Genomic DNA, 15,569 nt, shown 5'->3' on the forward strand with positions numbered 1-15,569 from the left:
TTAGGATTCACGTTCAATATTCACAAACTGGAGCTGAATGGCTCTTCATACGCTTAGAGAAAGCGAGCGTTTTGCAAAAGAAGATCGACTTTTTGCCCAATATCAAATTATATGAGGAAAGGCAAAAAAAACAGACATGAATTGCATTCGATTTTTTTTACCGGCAAATCACTAAACAGCCCCCCAACGTACGTTTTTGCGGTAAGAATAATAGAAAAAAAACCCCTCTATTCCAAAGAACATATCGAGTTTTTCTTTTCTTGGGCACAACGTTCATTTTCAAACTCGCAGATAAAAAATCGAATGCAATTCATGTCTGTTTTTTTGCCCTTCCTCATATAATCTGATATTGGGCAAAAAGCCGATCTTGTTTTGCAAAACGCTCACTTTGTCTAAGCTTATAAAGAGCCCTTCAGCTCCAGTTTGTGAATATTGAACGCGAATCCTAATGGGAGTGCTGATTGCCACTTTAAGCAAGCTGCTAGTAGGCTTCAACAGGCTTTCAAGAAGCGCTGAAGCCTGATAGCGGCTTGTTTAAAGTGGCAATCAGCACTCCCATTAGGATTTGCGTTCAATATTCACAAACTGGAGCTGAAGGGCTCTTTATAAACGCGAATCCTAATGGCAGTGCTGATTGCCTCTTTAAACAAGCCGCTATCAGGCTTCAGCGCTTCTTGAAAGATTGCTGAACCCTACTAGCAGCTTGCTTAAAGCGTCAATCAGCACTCTCATTAGGATTCACATTCAATATTCACAAACTGGAGCTGAACGACTCTTTATAGGCTTAGAGAAAGCGAGCATTTTGCAAAACAAGATCGACTTTTTGCCCAATATCAGATTTATATGAGGAAGGGCAAAAAAACAGCCATGAATTGCATTCGATTTTTTTTTACCGGCAAATCACTAAACAGCCCCCCAACGTACTTTTTTGCGGTAAGAATAATAGAAAAAAAAACCCTCTATTCCAAAGAACATATCGAGTTTTTCTTTTCTTGGGCACAACGTTCATTTTCAAACTCACAGATAAAAAATCAAATGCAATTCATGTCTGTTTTTTTGCCCTTCCTCATATAATCTGATATTGGGCAAAAAGCCGATCTTGTTTTGCAAAACGCTCACTTTGTCTAAGCTTATAAAGAGCCCTTCAGCTCCAATTTGTGAATATTGAACGCGAATCCTAATGGGAGGGCTGATTGCCACTTTAAGCAAGCTGCTAGTAGGATTCAACAGGCTTTCAAGAAGCGCTGAAGCCTGATAGCGGCTTGTTTAAAGTGGCAATCAGCACTCCCATTAGGATTTGCGTTCAATATTCACAAACTGGAGCTGAAGGGCTCTTTATAAACGCGAATCCTAATGGGAGTGCTGATTGCCTCTTTAAACAAGCCGCTATCAGGCTTCAGCGCTTCTTGAAAGATTGCTGAACCCTACTAGCAGCTTGCTTAAAGCGTCAATCAGCACTCTCATTAGGATTCACATTCAATATTCACAAACTGGAGCTGAACGACTCTTTATAGGCTTAGAGAAAGCGAGCATTTTGCAAAACAAGATCGGCGTTTTGCCCGATATCAAATTATATGAGGAAGGGCAAAAAAACAGCCATGAATTGCATTCGATTTTTTTTTACCGGCAAATCACTAAACAGCCCCCCAACGTACTTTTTTGCGGTAAAAATAATAGAAAAAAAAAAACCTCTATTCCAAAGAACATACCGAGTTTTTCTTTTCTTGGGCACAACGTTCATTTGCAAACTCAGATAAAAAATCGAATGCAATTCATGTCTGTTTTTTTGCCTTTCCTCATATAATTAGATATTGGGCAAAAAGCCGATCTTGTTTTGCAAAACGCTCGCTTTGTCTAAGCTTATAAAGAGCCCTTCAGCTCCAGTTTGTGAATATTGAACGCGAATCCTAATGGGAGTGCTGATTGCCACTTTAAACAAGCTGCTAGCAGGCTTCAGCGCTTCTTGAAAGATTGCTGAAGCCTACTAGCAGCTTGCTTAAAGCGTCAATCAGCACTCTCATTAGGATTCACATTCAATATTCACAAACTGGAGCTGAACGACTCTTTATAGGCTTAGAGAAAGCGAGCATTTTGCAAAACAAGATCGGCGTTTTGCCCGATATCAAATTATATGAGGAAGGGCAAAAAAACAGCCATGAATTGCATTCGATTTTTTTTTACCGGCAAATCACTAAACAGCCCCCCAACGTACTTTTTTGCGGTAAAAATAATAGAAAAAAAAAAACCTCTATTCCAAAGAACATACCGAGTTTTTCTTTTCTTGGGCACAACGTTCATTTGCAAACTCAGATAAAAAATCGAATGCAATTCATGTCTGTTTTTTTGCCTTTCCTCATATAATTAGATATTGGGCAAAAAGCCGATCTTGTTTTGCAAAACGCTCGCTTTGTCTAAGCTTATAAAGAGCCCTTCAGCTCCAGTTTGTGAATATTGAACGCGAATCCTAATGGGAGTGCTGATTGCCACTTTAAACAAGCTGCTAGCAGGCTTCAGCGCTTCTTGAAAGATTGCTGAAGCCTACTAGCAGCTTGCTTAAAGTGGCAATCAGCACTCCCATTAGGATTCGCATTCTATATTCACAAACTGGAGCTGAACGACTCTTTATAGGCTTAGAGAATGCGAGCGTTTTGCAAAACAAGATCGACTTTTTGCCCAATATCAAATTATATGAGGAAAGGCAAAAAAACAGACATGAATTGCATTCGATTTTTTTTACCGGCAAATCACTAAACAGCCCCCCAACGTACTTTTTTGCGGTAAGAATAATAATAATAAAAAAAAAAAAAAAACTCCATTCCAAAGAACATATCGAGTTTTTCTTTTCTTGGGCACAACGTTCATTTCCAAACGCACAGATAAAGCTTATAATGCAAATAATTTAGGCTATACTTAAACGATCCGACTAACCATCCCAGCTTATGCCAGTGATAGAACGCCAGCCAAAGCTGTCCCTGGTACAGGGTGCAATAGGAAGTCTATTAAAACCTGACGAGAGGTTCAAACCTTTTCACACCCTACTTGACAATCTTTTGGCGGGAGTTCTACTTTAAACTGCAACTTCCCCTCCCCAAAACATGTAGGCGTTAAATAGGATCCAGGGGGGGTGCCGGTTCAATTGCATTTGACTCTACGCTTGTGAGAGTAGTTTAATTACCAGTGTAGTACTAACTATCCGGAAAAAAAAAAAAAAAATAATAATAAATCATTGCACTAGAGGTTTGCCTTATCAGTCTGTATTCCAGTATAAGCATTGAGCAGCTTCAAACACTGTTCCTCCTCGCTTTTCGCCTCCCATTTCCACTGCAAGGAAATGAAAAATTAAAACTCCGCCGCCGTCCCGCGTACAATTCAGCGCAAACTCTTATTTCCTCGGAAGAGGGGAAAGTTTGGAAGTTAAAGGGCACTTCTTACAATATATACTTCAGCTGGCTTTTCGGGGAAAAAAAAAAAAAAAGAGCGCAGAACGTGAAACATGGTGGGGGAAGAGGTCTACTCTGTGCGTCTGGATAGAAAGCTTGAAAAAACAGGCTTCCCCCTCTTCCAAACATGTTAGAGCCTATCGTGAAGCCTATCCCCTGGAGGTTCAGCTGGCCCCGGCCCGGGTCATGAGCTCTTCCAGAGCTTTGTCCTGGTCATTGTTATGTAGTAACAAAACCTCTTTGATCTCCTTCTGCTCGAATCCCATCTCTTTGAATTTGCTCATCAGCTGAAGAAACAACATGGTCTGGAAACAGAAAAAAAAAATGGTGTCAGCAGGACCAGAAAATCCAAAACCACAAGTTAGTAAGTGAAAGTCATTAGTAATAACAGGGAGAGCTGAACAACGGGGCCAGTATGGGAGACACGTCTTCCCACCAATAGGTGCGGTACGTTGGAGAACTGCTTCCTTGGTAATGTGGTCATCCTCCCGGAGAAGGAATGGAAATATTGATCCAGCAATTGGTGCTAAAGGGAGACACAGGTTCCACCACCAATGCAAGGCAAGGTCCCAGGATGCCGCTTACTTGTGCCGGGCAAGAACGTGGAGAAGATTCCTACTCCTATTCCTAAGATCTGCTCTCCCTGTTATGCAGGCCATAGACGGGTCGAAAATCAGCTGATTTTCACACCGTTAGTGAGTTAATTGGTCGGCCGTTTTTCAGGGTTTTGGCACATTTTTTTTTAATTGGTAAAGTTGGAAAATTTGTGGCCAATTTTCCTGGCAATGATGGACAAATCAGCCGATCATTTTACCTATAAAAAAAATCTGCGCATGAGCTGTGACCTGGAAGAAGGATGGAGGAGGGAGGGAAGGATGGAGGAGGAGGGAGGGAAGGATGGAGGAGGAGGGAGGAAGGATGGAGGAGGAGGGAGGGAGGGAGGGAGGGAGGGAGGGAGGGAGGGAGGGAGGGAGGGAGGGAGGGAGGATGGATGGAGGGAGGAAGGATGGAGGGAGGGAGGGAGGATGGAGGGAGGGAGGGAGGATGGAGGGAGGGAGGAAGGATGGAGGAGGAAAGAAGAAAAAGAAGAGGGAGGAAGAAGGAGGAAGGAGGAAGAAGGAGGAAGGAGGAGGAAGCAGAAGGAAGGAGGAGGAAGCAGAAGGAAGGAGGAGGAAGCAGAAGGAAGGAGGAGGAAGAAGGAAGGAGGAGGAAGAAGGAAGGAGGAGGAAGAAAGAAGGAGGAGGAAGAAGGAAGGAGGAGGAAGAAGGAAGGAGGAGGAAGAAGGAAGGAGGAGGAAGGAGGAGGAAGGAGGAGGAAGGAGGAGGAAGAAGGAGGAAGAAGGAGGAAGGAGGAGGAAGGAGGAGGAGGAAGGAGGAGGAAAAAAGAAGGAAGAAGGAGGAGGAAGAAGGAGGAGGAAGGAGGAGGAAGGAAGGAGGAAGGAAGGAGGAGGAAGGAAGGAGGAGGAAGGAAGGAGGAGGAAGGAAGGAGGAGGAAGGAGGAGGAAGGAGGAAGGAGGAGGAAGGAGGAGGAAGGAGGAAGGAGGAGGAAGGAGGAAGGAGGAGGAAGGAGGAAGGAGGAGGAAGGAGGAAGGAGGAAGGAGGAGGAGGAAGGAGGAAGGAGGAGGAGGAAGGAGGAAGGAGGAGGAAGGAGGAGGAAGGAGGAGGAAGAAGAATTCCAGTCCGCTATTATATTTTATATGAAAAGTCTTGCAGTTGCAACAATGTATCTATTTGTATCCGAATAAAAGCATCTGTATCTGAAATGGATACATTGTTGCAACCACAAGACTTTATTCACGTAAAATATAAAAGCGGAGCTCTCTGCAAGGGACAGAAGTAAAAATGTCGGCCATAGACGGGATGAAAATCGGCCAATTTTTTTTACTGTTGGTGGTAACGTCGGCCGATTGAACGACCGATTTTTCGTTTTTAACAAAAAAAAAAAAGGCCGGTTTTCGATCCGTCCATGGCCTGCATTAGTGCACCAAAGTGTTGTGTTGTTTTGCTGGACTGTACACTCAGTATATAAATACTGAGAACCCTTATTTATTTATTTGGAGCAGACATCATATGAATACACGGCATCAATTGGGGTCAAGAGTGGTAAATATCTACTTGCATCTTTGCAGGAAGACCTTTTTTTTTTTTTTTTTCTTTATTTTTAAAGTTTCAGGTTAGCAACAGTTACTATAAAGCAGACCTCACGTCACAAAGAACAATAAGGTCCGTTACTTTTGTAGCCCTTGTAAGATTGACAGTCATGACCTCCCAGAGGCATGATGGGATTTGTAGTCTCAGCACAGCTGGAGCGCTGAGGTTGCCTACCCCTGCATTAAAGTGTTACTAAACCCACAACAATACAATCAGTCTGTAGATGCAGTAAAGCATGCTTGTTATACTCACTGTGGGACCTAAGGGGTTAATCCTCTGCATTGTGTAAAAATGCTGTTTGATCCTGTCTTCTTTGATCCTTCCCTTCTTCCAGTGCCTCCCTCTTATCTCCTGATAAGACATATCATGTGGAGACACACTGCACATCCTCAGTTTGGTGTGTATTGCTAGAGAATTTTTGTTTTTCCCTTTCTTGGGAGGATGCATGTGATCAGCACTGTCCCAACAGAGTTCACGGTTCTGCATCCTCCTAGAGCAGAAAGAAACCTCTTCTAACAAGATTTAACCAGTGCTCAGCTGGACACTGATAGAAGTCACAAGACTGCAATATACTGCTGATGGGAAAAGGTTTTTAGTAGTTTACATTTACTAAAATAATAGCATTTCCATGTTGTGTGTACTGTGGGAGACCAGAGATATAGTGAGTGCGGCGTCCGGGGAGAGCGGATATAGTGGGTGCGGCGTCCGGGGAGAGCGGATATAGTGGGTGCGGGGTCCGGGGAGAGCGGATATAGTGGGTGCGGGGTCCGGGGAGAGCGGATATAGTGGGTGCGGGGTCCGGGGAGAGCGGATATAGTGGGTGCGGGGTCCGGGGAGAGCGGATATAGTGGGTGCGGGGTCCGGGGAGAGCGGATATAGTGGGTGCGGGGTCCGGGGAGAGCGGATATAGTGGGTGCGGGGTCCGGGGAGAGCGGATATAGTGGGTGCGGGGTCCGGGGAGAGCGGATATAGTGGGTGCGGGGTCCGGGGAGAGCGGATATAGTGGGTGCGGGGTCCGGGGAGAGCGGATATAGTGGGTGCGGGGTCCGGGGAGAGCGGATATAGTGAGTGCGGGGTCCGGGGAGAGCGGATATAGTGAGTGCGGGGTCCGGGGAGAGCGGATATAGTGAGTGCGGGGTCCGGGGAGAGCGGATATAGTGAGTGCGGGGTCCGGGGAGAGCGGATATAGTGAGTGCGGGGTCCGGGGAGAGCGGATATAGTGAGTGCGGGGTCCGGGGAGAGCGGATATAGTGAGTGCGGGGTCCGGGGAGAGCGGATATAGTGAGTGCGGGGTCCGGGGAGAGCGGATATAGTGAGTGCGGGGTCCGGGGAGAGCGGATATAGTGAGTGCGGGGTCCGGGGAGAGCGGATATAGTGAGTGCGGGGTCCGGGGAGAGCGGATATAGTGAGTGCGGGGTCCGGGGAGAGCGGATATAGTGAGTGCGGGGTCCGGGGAGAGCGGATATAGTGAGTGCGGGGTCCGGGGAGAGCGGATATAGTGAGTGCGGGGTCCGGGGAGAGCGGATATAGTGAGTGCGGGGTCCGGGGAGAGCGGATATAGTGAGTGCGGGGTCCGGGGAGAGCGGATATAGTGAGTGCGGGGTCCGGGGAGAGCGGATATAGTGAGTGCGGGGTCCGGGGAGAGCGGATATAGTGAGTGCGGGGTCCGGGGAGAGCGGATATAGTGAGTGCGGGGTCCGGGGAGAGCGGATATAGTGAGTGCGGGGTCCGGGGAGAGCGGATATAGTGAGTGCGGGGTCCGGGGAGAGCGGATATAGTGAGTGCGGGGTCCGGGGAGAGCGGATATAGTGAGTGCGGGGTCCGGGGAGAGCGGATATAGTGAGTGCGGGGTCCGGGGAGAGCGGATATAGTGAGTGCGGGGTCCGGGGAGAGCGGATATAGTGAGTGCGGGGTCCGGGGAGAGCGGATATAGTGAGTGCGGGGTCCGGGGAGAGCGGATATAGTGAGTGCGGGGTCCGGGGAGAGCGGATATAGTGAGTGCGGGGTCCGGGGAGAGCGGATATAGTGAGTGCGGGGTCCGGGGAGAGCGGATATAGTGAGTGCGGGGTCCGGGGAGAGCGGATATAGTGAGTGCGGGGTCCGGGGAGAGCGGATATAGTGAGTGCGGGGTCCGGGGAGAGCGGATATAGTGGGTGCGGGGTCCGGGGAGAGCGGATATAGTGGGTGCGGGGTCCGGGGAGAGCGGATATAGTGGGTGCGGGGTCCGGGGAGAGCGGATATAGTGAATGCGGGGTCCGGGGAGAGCGGATATAGTGAATGCGGGGTCCGGGGAGAGCGGATATAGTGAATGCGGGGTTCCGGGGAGAGCGGATATAGTGAATGCGGGGTCCGGGGAGAGCGGATATAGTGAATGCGGGGTCCGGGGAGAGCGGATATAGAGAATGCGGGGTCCGGGGAGAGCGGATATAGTGAATGCGGGGTCCGGGGAGAGCGGATATAGAGAATGCAGAGTCCTGTGAGACCAGGATATAGTGAATGCAGAGTCCTGTGAGACCAGGATATAGTGAATGCAGAGTCCTGGGAGGACCAGATATAATGAATGCAGGGTCCTGGGAGACCAGATATAGTGAATGCAGGGTCCTGGGAGACCAGATATAGTGAATGCAGGGTCCTGGGAGACCAGATATAGTGAATGCAGGGTCCTGGGAGACCAGATATAGTGAATGCAGGTTCCAGGGCGACCAGATATAGTGAATGCAGAGTCCTGGGCGACCAGATATAGTGAATGCAGAGTCCTGGGCGACCAGATATAGTGAATGCAAGGTTTAGAAACACTTTAATGTCCATTTTATGCAGCACCTCAGGTAACCTTTCCAGGCACGCACGTGCTGTCATCTCTCCTGCAAATAATAGATGCCTGGCTGTCATGCTGACTCTCTGGGTCACTAACCAAGAATAAGGAGTTCAGTCTTGCTGCATTATTGTTCCTGGTCAATGACTCGCATAGCACTGAACCCTGTGGATCAGCACAACAGTCAGCTGACTACCATTTGCAGAGTCCCAACAACTGCTACTTCCCTTGCCTAGGACAGGTTTTGCACTTGAGAAACCTGTCTACAAGCCCCGCCCACACCCCCGACAGGCTCTGAATGGACCAATAAGATCACCTCTAATATGCCTTCTGAGTGTACAGTCTTCCTCTATGAAGAAGGTGACTAGATGGGGGTAGGGATAAAATCACTATCTACACCCGTCATACCTTTTCCTCTGAACACTGGTACATCTCCAAAGCCTCGTCCACCAGCACAGGGTCAAAGCCTTTCTCACACAGCTGGGAGTGGATGAACAGGTACTCCAGCACCTGGAAATGGCAAATGGGAAAAAAATGTCACTAATATTTCCACCCAAAACTATATTTTACCTTTAAATGTAAACCAGCTGGGCTAATTCATCAACTGGTTTATCTCAGAGACTGCAGAGGACAGATCTGTCCCTCCCACACAGGGAGTCCATAGGGACTCATTACACCACAGATGGACAACCCACGTTATCATACTCAGTGAAGAGTTGATCAGAGGAATTCGACTTGTCTGGATTTATCACTTTTGTTGCAGTTCATCACAAAGCATTCTGATAGAGATCCCTCAAGAGAAAAGAGAAACTATAATGCGATTTGATTTGACACAACTACATACTACAAGAGGCTATTCCTTAATCCCTTCCCGCCTACCGTCAGTACGTTTACATTCCTGTGGATGATGCCCAGTGGTGAGGATATGTTAATGTGTGTGACACCGAGAATGCTACCTACAAGACTGGACAGCCAAGTTTCCACTTATGATCGGGAACACTCTATCAGACATAATGATCACCTGCAGGCACTCACATCAAAACAAAACAAATACAGCCTGCAAATGGCACTGCAGCCTGAAGGTGGCGGTATGTCTGTTTAATATTAACCCCTTGGGGTCGGAGCCTCCTGGCCCTTTTAGGGTTTCAGAAGCCGGGAGGCGGGGCAAGGTTTTAAGGTCATGTGACCACCGTGATTCGCTGTCACAGCGATCACATGATCAGGAAAGGTCCCAATCGAAAGAGGAGATCGGGACCTTTCTGTGAGCAACGGACATGTGTGCTGGGAGCACGCAGGGCGCGCGCTCTCAGCACATATGTTTTTCTTAATTGCACGCAAACGTACAGCCGCTCGGCGTCAAGGCCCAGACGCTGGGAGGCCGCACATTTGCGTGCGGCCAGCGTGAAGAGGTTAATACTGTAATTGTCAGATACAATAGTCGTAGTGAAAGTATATATATATATACATACATACATATATATATACACACACACACACACACACACATACACACACCAGTACACCTGTTCAATTACTTGGTAGCACATATTGCTAATCAGCCAAATCACATGGCAGCAACTCAAAGCATTTAAAGGCTCTAGACATGGTGAAGACAAATTGCTGAAGTTCAAACAGAGCATCAGAATGGGGAAGAAAGGGGATTTAAGTGACTTTGACCGTGGCATGGTTGTGGTTGTCTACATATTTCAAAAACCGCTGATCTACTGGAATTTTCACACACAACCATCTCTAGGGTCCAAAAAAGAGAAAATATCCAGTGAGCGGCAGTTGTGTGGATGAAAATGCCTTGTTGATGTCAGAGGAGAATGGGCAGACTGGTTGCTGCAACATTCAGATGGTAGGGTCAGAATCTGGCATAAACATGAAAGCATGGATCCATCCTGCCTTGTATCAACATTTCAGGCTGGTGGTGGTGGTGGTGTCATGGTGTGGTGGATCCATCCTGCCTTGTATCAATGGTTCAGGCTGGTGGTGGTGTCATGGTGTGGTGGATCCATCGTGCCTTGTATCAATGGTTCAGGCTGGTGGTGGTGGTGTCATGGTGTGGTGGATCCATCCTGCCTTGTATCAATGGTTCAGGCTGGTGGTGGTGGTGTCATGGTGTGGTGGATCCATCCTGCATTGTATCAGTGGTTCAGGCTGGTGGTGGTGTCATGGTGTGGTGGATCCATCCTGCCTTGTATCAATGGTTCAGGCTGGTGGTGGTGGTGGTGTCATGGTGTGGTGGATCCATCCTGCCTTGTATCAATGGTTCAGGCTGATGGTGGTGTCATGGTGTGGTGGATCCATCCTGCCTTGTATCAATGGTTCAGGCTGGTGGTGGTGGTGGTGTCATGGTGTGGTGTGGTGGATCCATCCTGCCTTGTATCAATGGTTCAGGCTGGTGGTGGTGGTGTCATGGTGTGGTGGATCCATCCTGCCTTGTATCAATGGTTCAGGCTGGTGGTGGTGGTGGTGTCACGGTGTGGTGGATCCATCCTGCCTTGTATCAATGGTTCAGGCTGGTGGTGGTGGTGTCATGGTGTGGTGGATCCATCCTGCCTTGTATCAATGGTTCAGGCTGGTGGTGGTGGTGTCATGGTGTGGTGGATCCATCCTGCCTTGTATCAATGGTTCAGGCTGGTGGTGGTGGTGTCATGGTATGGGGGATATTTTCTTGGCACTAGCAAGGTGGACCTAATAAAGTGGCTGGTGAGTGTATGTATGTAAGTAAATGTAGATCTTGAGCCAAAGTAATAGCAGAGTTCCAATATGTAGTGTACTCTTGAATGAGGAAAACACATCCTCTAAGTCAGTGTTTCCCAACCTTTTTTCAGTCAAGGCACTCTTTAAAAATTATGGGTAGTCCTGAGGAACCCTTTAAAATTATGGACAGTCTTGAGGCAGCCCATTCTGAAATAGGGTGCCTCAAGACTGTTCATAATTTTAAAAGGACTCCCCATTCTAACTTATGAGAAACTATTCTAATAGTTTTTATAATGCAGCAACATCCACACTTGTAGGACACCCAACATTAGAGGTGATTTTTTAACTAAAAGGCAGGGCCGTCCACAAACTGGCTTGTTTACAAGTTTTGGGCAATTTTCAGACATTTTGCCAAGGCACCCCTGAGGAAACCTCAAGGCACCCTGGTTGAGAAAGGCTGCCCTAAGTCGCTTTGCATGATTGAAGACATGTCATTGAAGCATCTCAGAACCTGCTGTCCTCCTGGCACTTTCCCATATTAGCCATCAGAGTAGAAAGTCCAGACTGGTTCCTGCTGACACGACGTCCATAACTGCTTCCATAAGGACTCTTTACAGTAATGGTATGAAGGTCATCTCTGAACACCCAACATGGAGAACCTTGAAGTGGACAGACTATAGCAGCAGAGGTTCACACAGTGGTCTCCTTTAGTAAGCGAAGCACAGGAAAATTATGCCGTTTTATGCACAGTTCACCAGAACTGGCTGAAATATCTAAAAAATTTTGACTTGGGCTAATTAAACCTCCATTTCTGTCATGTCCTTGTCCATGGCAAGGTCAGAGGTTGGCATTCATAGCATGAAACCATCTGGTCTTCTATGGCGGTGTGACAGTAATCTCACTGAGTCGGCATACACCAAATCTATTAGGAAGGTTTCTAGCACCTTGTTGAGTCCATGCCACTGATAATTCAGGCCATTGTAAAGGCAAAAAGGCACAACCCAATGCTAGATAGATATTCCCAATGAATTGGCCATTCTGCAGTTACAGTGTCTTTCAAAATCAACTGGCCTGATAATGCAAAGCAAACAACTCACATCATCAATAACGGCACGTATATCAAAAGAGCAGAATAGGGAGTTCAGTCTTCTAAAGACCACAACTGCCAATTCATATGCTCACTGTATGAGCAAGAAAATTATCCGGAAAACTGGGTATGATACTGAGAATGCGGATTACAAAGATTTGGTCATAATCTTGGTCACCAGGAGGTTCATGCTAACATTTGATGGTTCTTACCGGTTACAAGATTTGTATATACGGCTTGCAACCCCCTTCCTCTGCTGAACTATATAAGATGGAGACGCTGCTCTGACCCCCCCATCCCTAGTTCTCCATCCCATCCTCCAAACACTTCCCGAGCATCAGCTAACAGAGCAGCAACTCCCAACGAAAGCCAGATATTAACTTTCAGTTCATTAAAAAGAAAGCCTGAAGGCAATTAGCCGGCTGCTAAATAAATTCCTGACTCTGAAAGAAAGATGTAAGGGAACCAAAGGGTGTTCCTCCTTGAAGCTCAAGCCCCTGAGTAGATTTGGCATAAAAAAAAGAATGGAGCCAGTGCCGGTAGCGGGAGGGCAGGAATACCGCGTGCCTCTGTCTGGTAGACGAGAAGACTTCGCCTTTGTAATAAGCTGGCTGGATGGCAGCCAGCCAACGCTGCAGTTTCATACTGCGGGTCACAATACCGTCTTAAAATATCCAGTTCTCGGCAGACTATGGAAAATTTGGGGTAAACATGGCCAGTCATGAGACATGAATTTAATATTCGTTTATATAAATGCCCATTTCCTAATGTGGAGGGGGCAGACAGAGTAAATATGCCAGCTTTGAGTGGTGCTCTACATTAAACATAGGTGTCCAATCAGCACTAAACTGGCATGTCCAATTGTCTGGAGTGTGAACTCTGCTTGGAGAGTGCTGACAACGTTGGCAAGAGATTTCCATATGAATGTCATCGGTGCAGAGCCATATCTATAGGTGACATTCTGCAAAGGCTTGAAAAGAACACGGAGCTTACAATCCAATGTCCTCACCAGTGTCACACGCTACTGTGCACCAAAGGAGCTTACAATCCAATGTCCCCACCAGTGCCACACTCTACTGTGCACCAAAGGAGCTTACAATTTAATGTCCCCACCAGTGTCACACGCTACTGTGCACCAAAGGAGCTTACAATCCAATGTCCCCACCAGTGTCACACGCTACTGTGCACCAAAGGAGCTTACAATCCAATGTCCCCACCAGTGCCACACTCTACTGTGCACCAAAGGAGCTTACAATCCATTGTCCCCTACCAGTGCCACGCGTTACTGTGCACCAAAGGAGCTTACAATCCAATGTCCCCACCAGTGCCACACTCTACTGTGCACCAAAGGAGCTTACAATCCATTGTCCCCTACCAGTGCCACACGTTACTGTGCACCAAAGGAGCTTACAATCCAATGTCCCCACCAATGCCACACGCTACTGTGCACCAAAGGAGCCTACAATCCAATGTCCCCACTTGTGTCACATGCTACTGTGCACCAAAGGAGCTTACAATCCAATGTCCCCACCTGTGTCACACTCTGTTCTGTACCAAAGAAGCTTACAATCTAATGTCCCCACCAGTGTCAGACTCTACTGTGCACCATAGGAGCTTACAATCTAATTATATATGGACATTACCGTCTTTTGCAATGTTCAGGGAGATATGGCTTTAGGAAGTCTCCAGTGGTGATTTTTGGTCTCCTTTGGTGCATAGTAATGTCCCCACCAGTGTCACGCTCTATTGTGCACCAAAGAAGCTTACAATCCAATGTCCCCACCAGTGTCACACTCTACTGTGCAGCAAAGGAGCTTACAATCTAATGCCCCCACCAGTGTCACACTCTACTGTGCACCAAAGGAGCTTACAATCCAATGTCCCCACCAGTGTCATGCTCTATTCTGTACCAAAGGAGCTTACAATCTAATGTCCCCACCAGTGTCACACTCTAGATTGTAAGCTCCTTTGGTACAGAATAGTGTGTGACACTGGTGGGGACATTAGATTGTAAGCTCCTTTGGTACAGAATAATGTCCCCACTAGTGCCACACACTACTGTGCACCAAAGGAGCTTACAATCTAATGTCCCCACCAGTGTCACACTCTAGATTGTAAGCTCCTTTGGTACAGAATAGTGTGTGACACTGGTGGGGACATTAGATTGTAAGCTCCTTTGGTACAGAATAATGTCCCCACTAGTGCCACACACTACTGTGCACCAAAGGAGCTTACAATCCAATGTCCCCACCAGTGTCACACTCTACTGTGCACCAAAGGAGCTTACAATCCAATGTCCCCACCCGTGTCACATTCTACTGTGCACCAAAGGAGCTTACAATCTAATGTTCCCTTGACAATCAGACTGCGAATCAATAAACTGCTATGGTGGGAACATAGGAGTGTAGGCTCCTGTGAGTGGGATGTGAATATTTTGGGAATTTTTGTACAGAACTGAAGAATGCCAGAGCTATATAATATGCACAGTGCTTTGAAGAAGTATTCATGTTCCTTGAAATTTTCTACATTTTGTCATGTTAGAACAAAAACCGTAAATGTAATTTATTTGGATTTTATGTGACAGACCAACACAATATATGTAGGCGCTTTACAGCAAATGGCACGCAGACCATCCGTCCCTGTCAGAGGATGATTGGGTGGAGTGTCTCTTACAATGCCTCCCTACCATGATCTCAGCCAGGGACCGATTTATCCAACTAAAATGTATCCATAGAGTATATTACACCCCACGGCGACTGGCTGCGATATATCCTGGTAGATCCGCAACATTGTCCTCGCTGAGATAGGGCGGAAGGCACGTTTCACCATATGTTTTGGTAACGTCCGAAACTATGTCCCATATGGACCGGGGTATTACCAATGGAATACGTCTCTCACACCTTTGCCTGCACGACCTGTTCCCAGGTTACCAAAGGAAGGACTGGTCTCACCTGCTCCACGTTCTGCCCTTGTTTCTGCATGGCTCTCATGACATGTTCATAAGAATAGCCCATACTGACAATGGTCTCCGCACACTGCCTCTCGCTGCTGGACAGCGCCTGCAGGAGCTCCTCATAACCCGGAACATGGAGCCGCGTCACATTGGTGATGTTATTGGGCACTTTGGACATTGATACCTGATGAGCGGCGGTCTATGTAGGAAAGAGAAACAAAAAAAAGGAGAAATCTTTAGAAAAAAGGAAACATTTTTAGGCAGCTAAAATATAATCTGGTAACAGTACGGGTCTACTACCTGCAATGATAGTAATAGGTACCGTATTTTCCAGCGTATAAGACGACTTTTCAACACAAGAAAAACTTCTGAAAAGTCGGGGGTCGTCTTATACGCCGGTATACGGCGAGCCGGTGTCAGG

The 15,569-nt window shown here is 47.2% G+C and overlaps 1 protein-coding gene across 1 annotated transcript; it reads right to left on the bottom strand.

Moving 5' to 3' along the window:
- Positions 1 to 2,815: 2,815 nt before the first annotated feature.
- On the bottom strand, positions 2,816 to 15,349 carry UBAP1 (ubiquitin associated protein 1). Its single transcript, XM_089666741.1, has 3 exons — positions 15,147 to 15,349; positions 8,811 to 8,912; positions 2,816 to 3,745 (listed from the first exon to the last, which is right to left on the bottom strand). The coding sequence occupies exons 1-3, from the start codon at positions 15,324 to 15,326 to the stop codon at positions 3,605 to 3,607; spliced, it is 423 nt and encodes a 140-aa protein (XP_089522867.1). The 5' UTR covers positions 15,327 to 15,349; the 3' UTR covers positions 2,816 to 3,604.
- Positions 15,350 to 15,569: the final 220 nt, after the last annotated feature.

The sequence above is a fragment of the Staurois parvus genome, unplaced genomic scaffold (assembly GCF_062004578.1).
Source record: "Staurois parvus isolate SC_StPar_1 unplaced genomic scaffold, SC_StPar_1.0 ptg002812l, whole genome shotgun sequence".
Lineage (NCBI taxonomy): Eukaryota > Metazoa > Chordata > Amphibia > Anura > Ranidae > Staurois > Staurois parvus.

What these genes read in the sequence shown, in the direction of transcription:
- UBAP1 (XM_089666741.1), bottom strand. Translation starts at nt 15,326, where the DNA reads ATGTCCAAAGTGCCCAATAACATCACCAATGTGACGCGGCTCCATGTT. An exon ending in AAGGGCAGAACGTGGAGCAG is followed by an intron (nt 8,913 to 15,146) that starts GTGAGACCAGTC and finishes TGCCATTTCCAG; the next exon opens with GTGCTGGAGTACCTGTTCAT. An exon ending in ACCAGTGTTCAGAGGAAAAG is followed by an intron (nt 3,746 to 8,810) that starts GTATGACGGGTG and finishes TTCTGTTTCCAG; the next exon opens with ACCATGTTGTTTCTTCAGCT.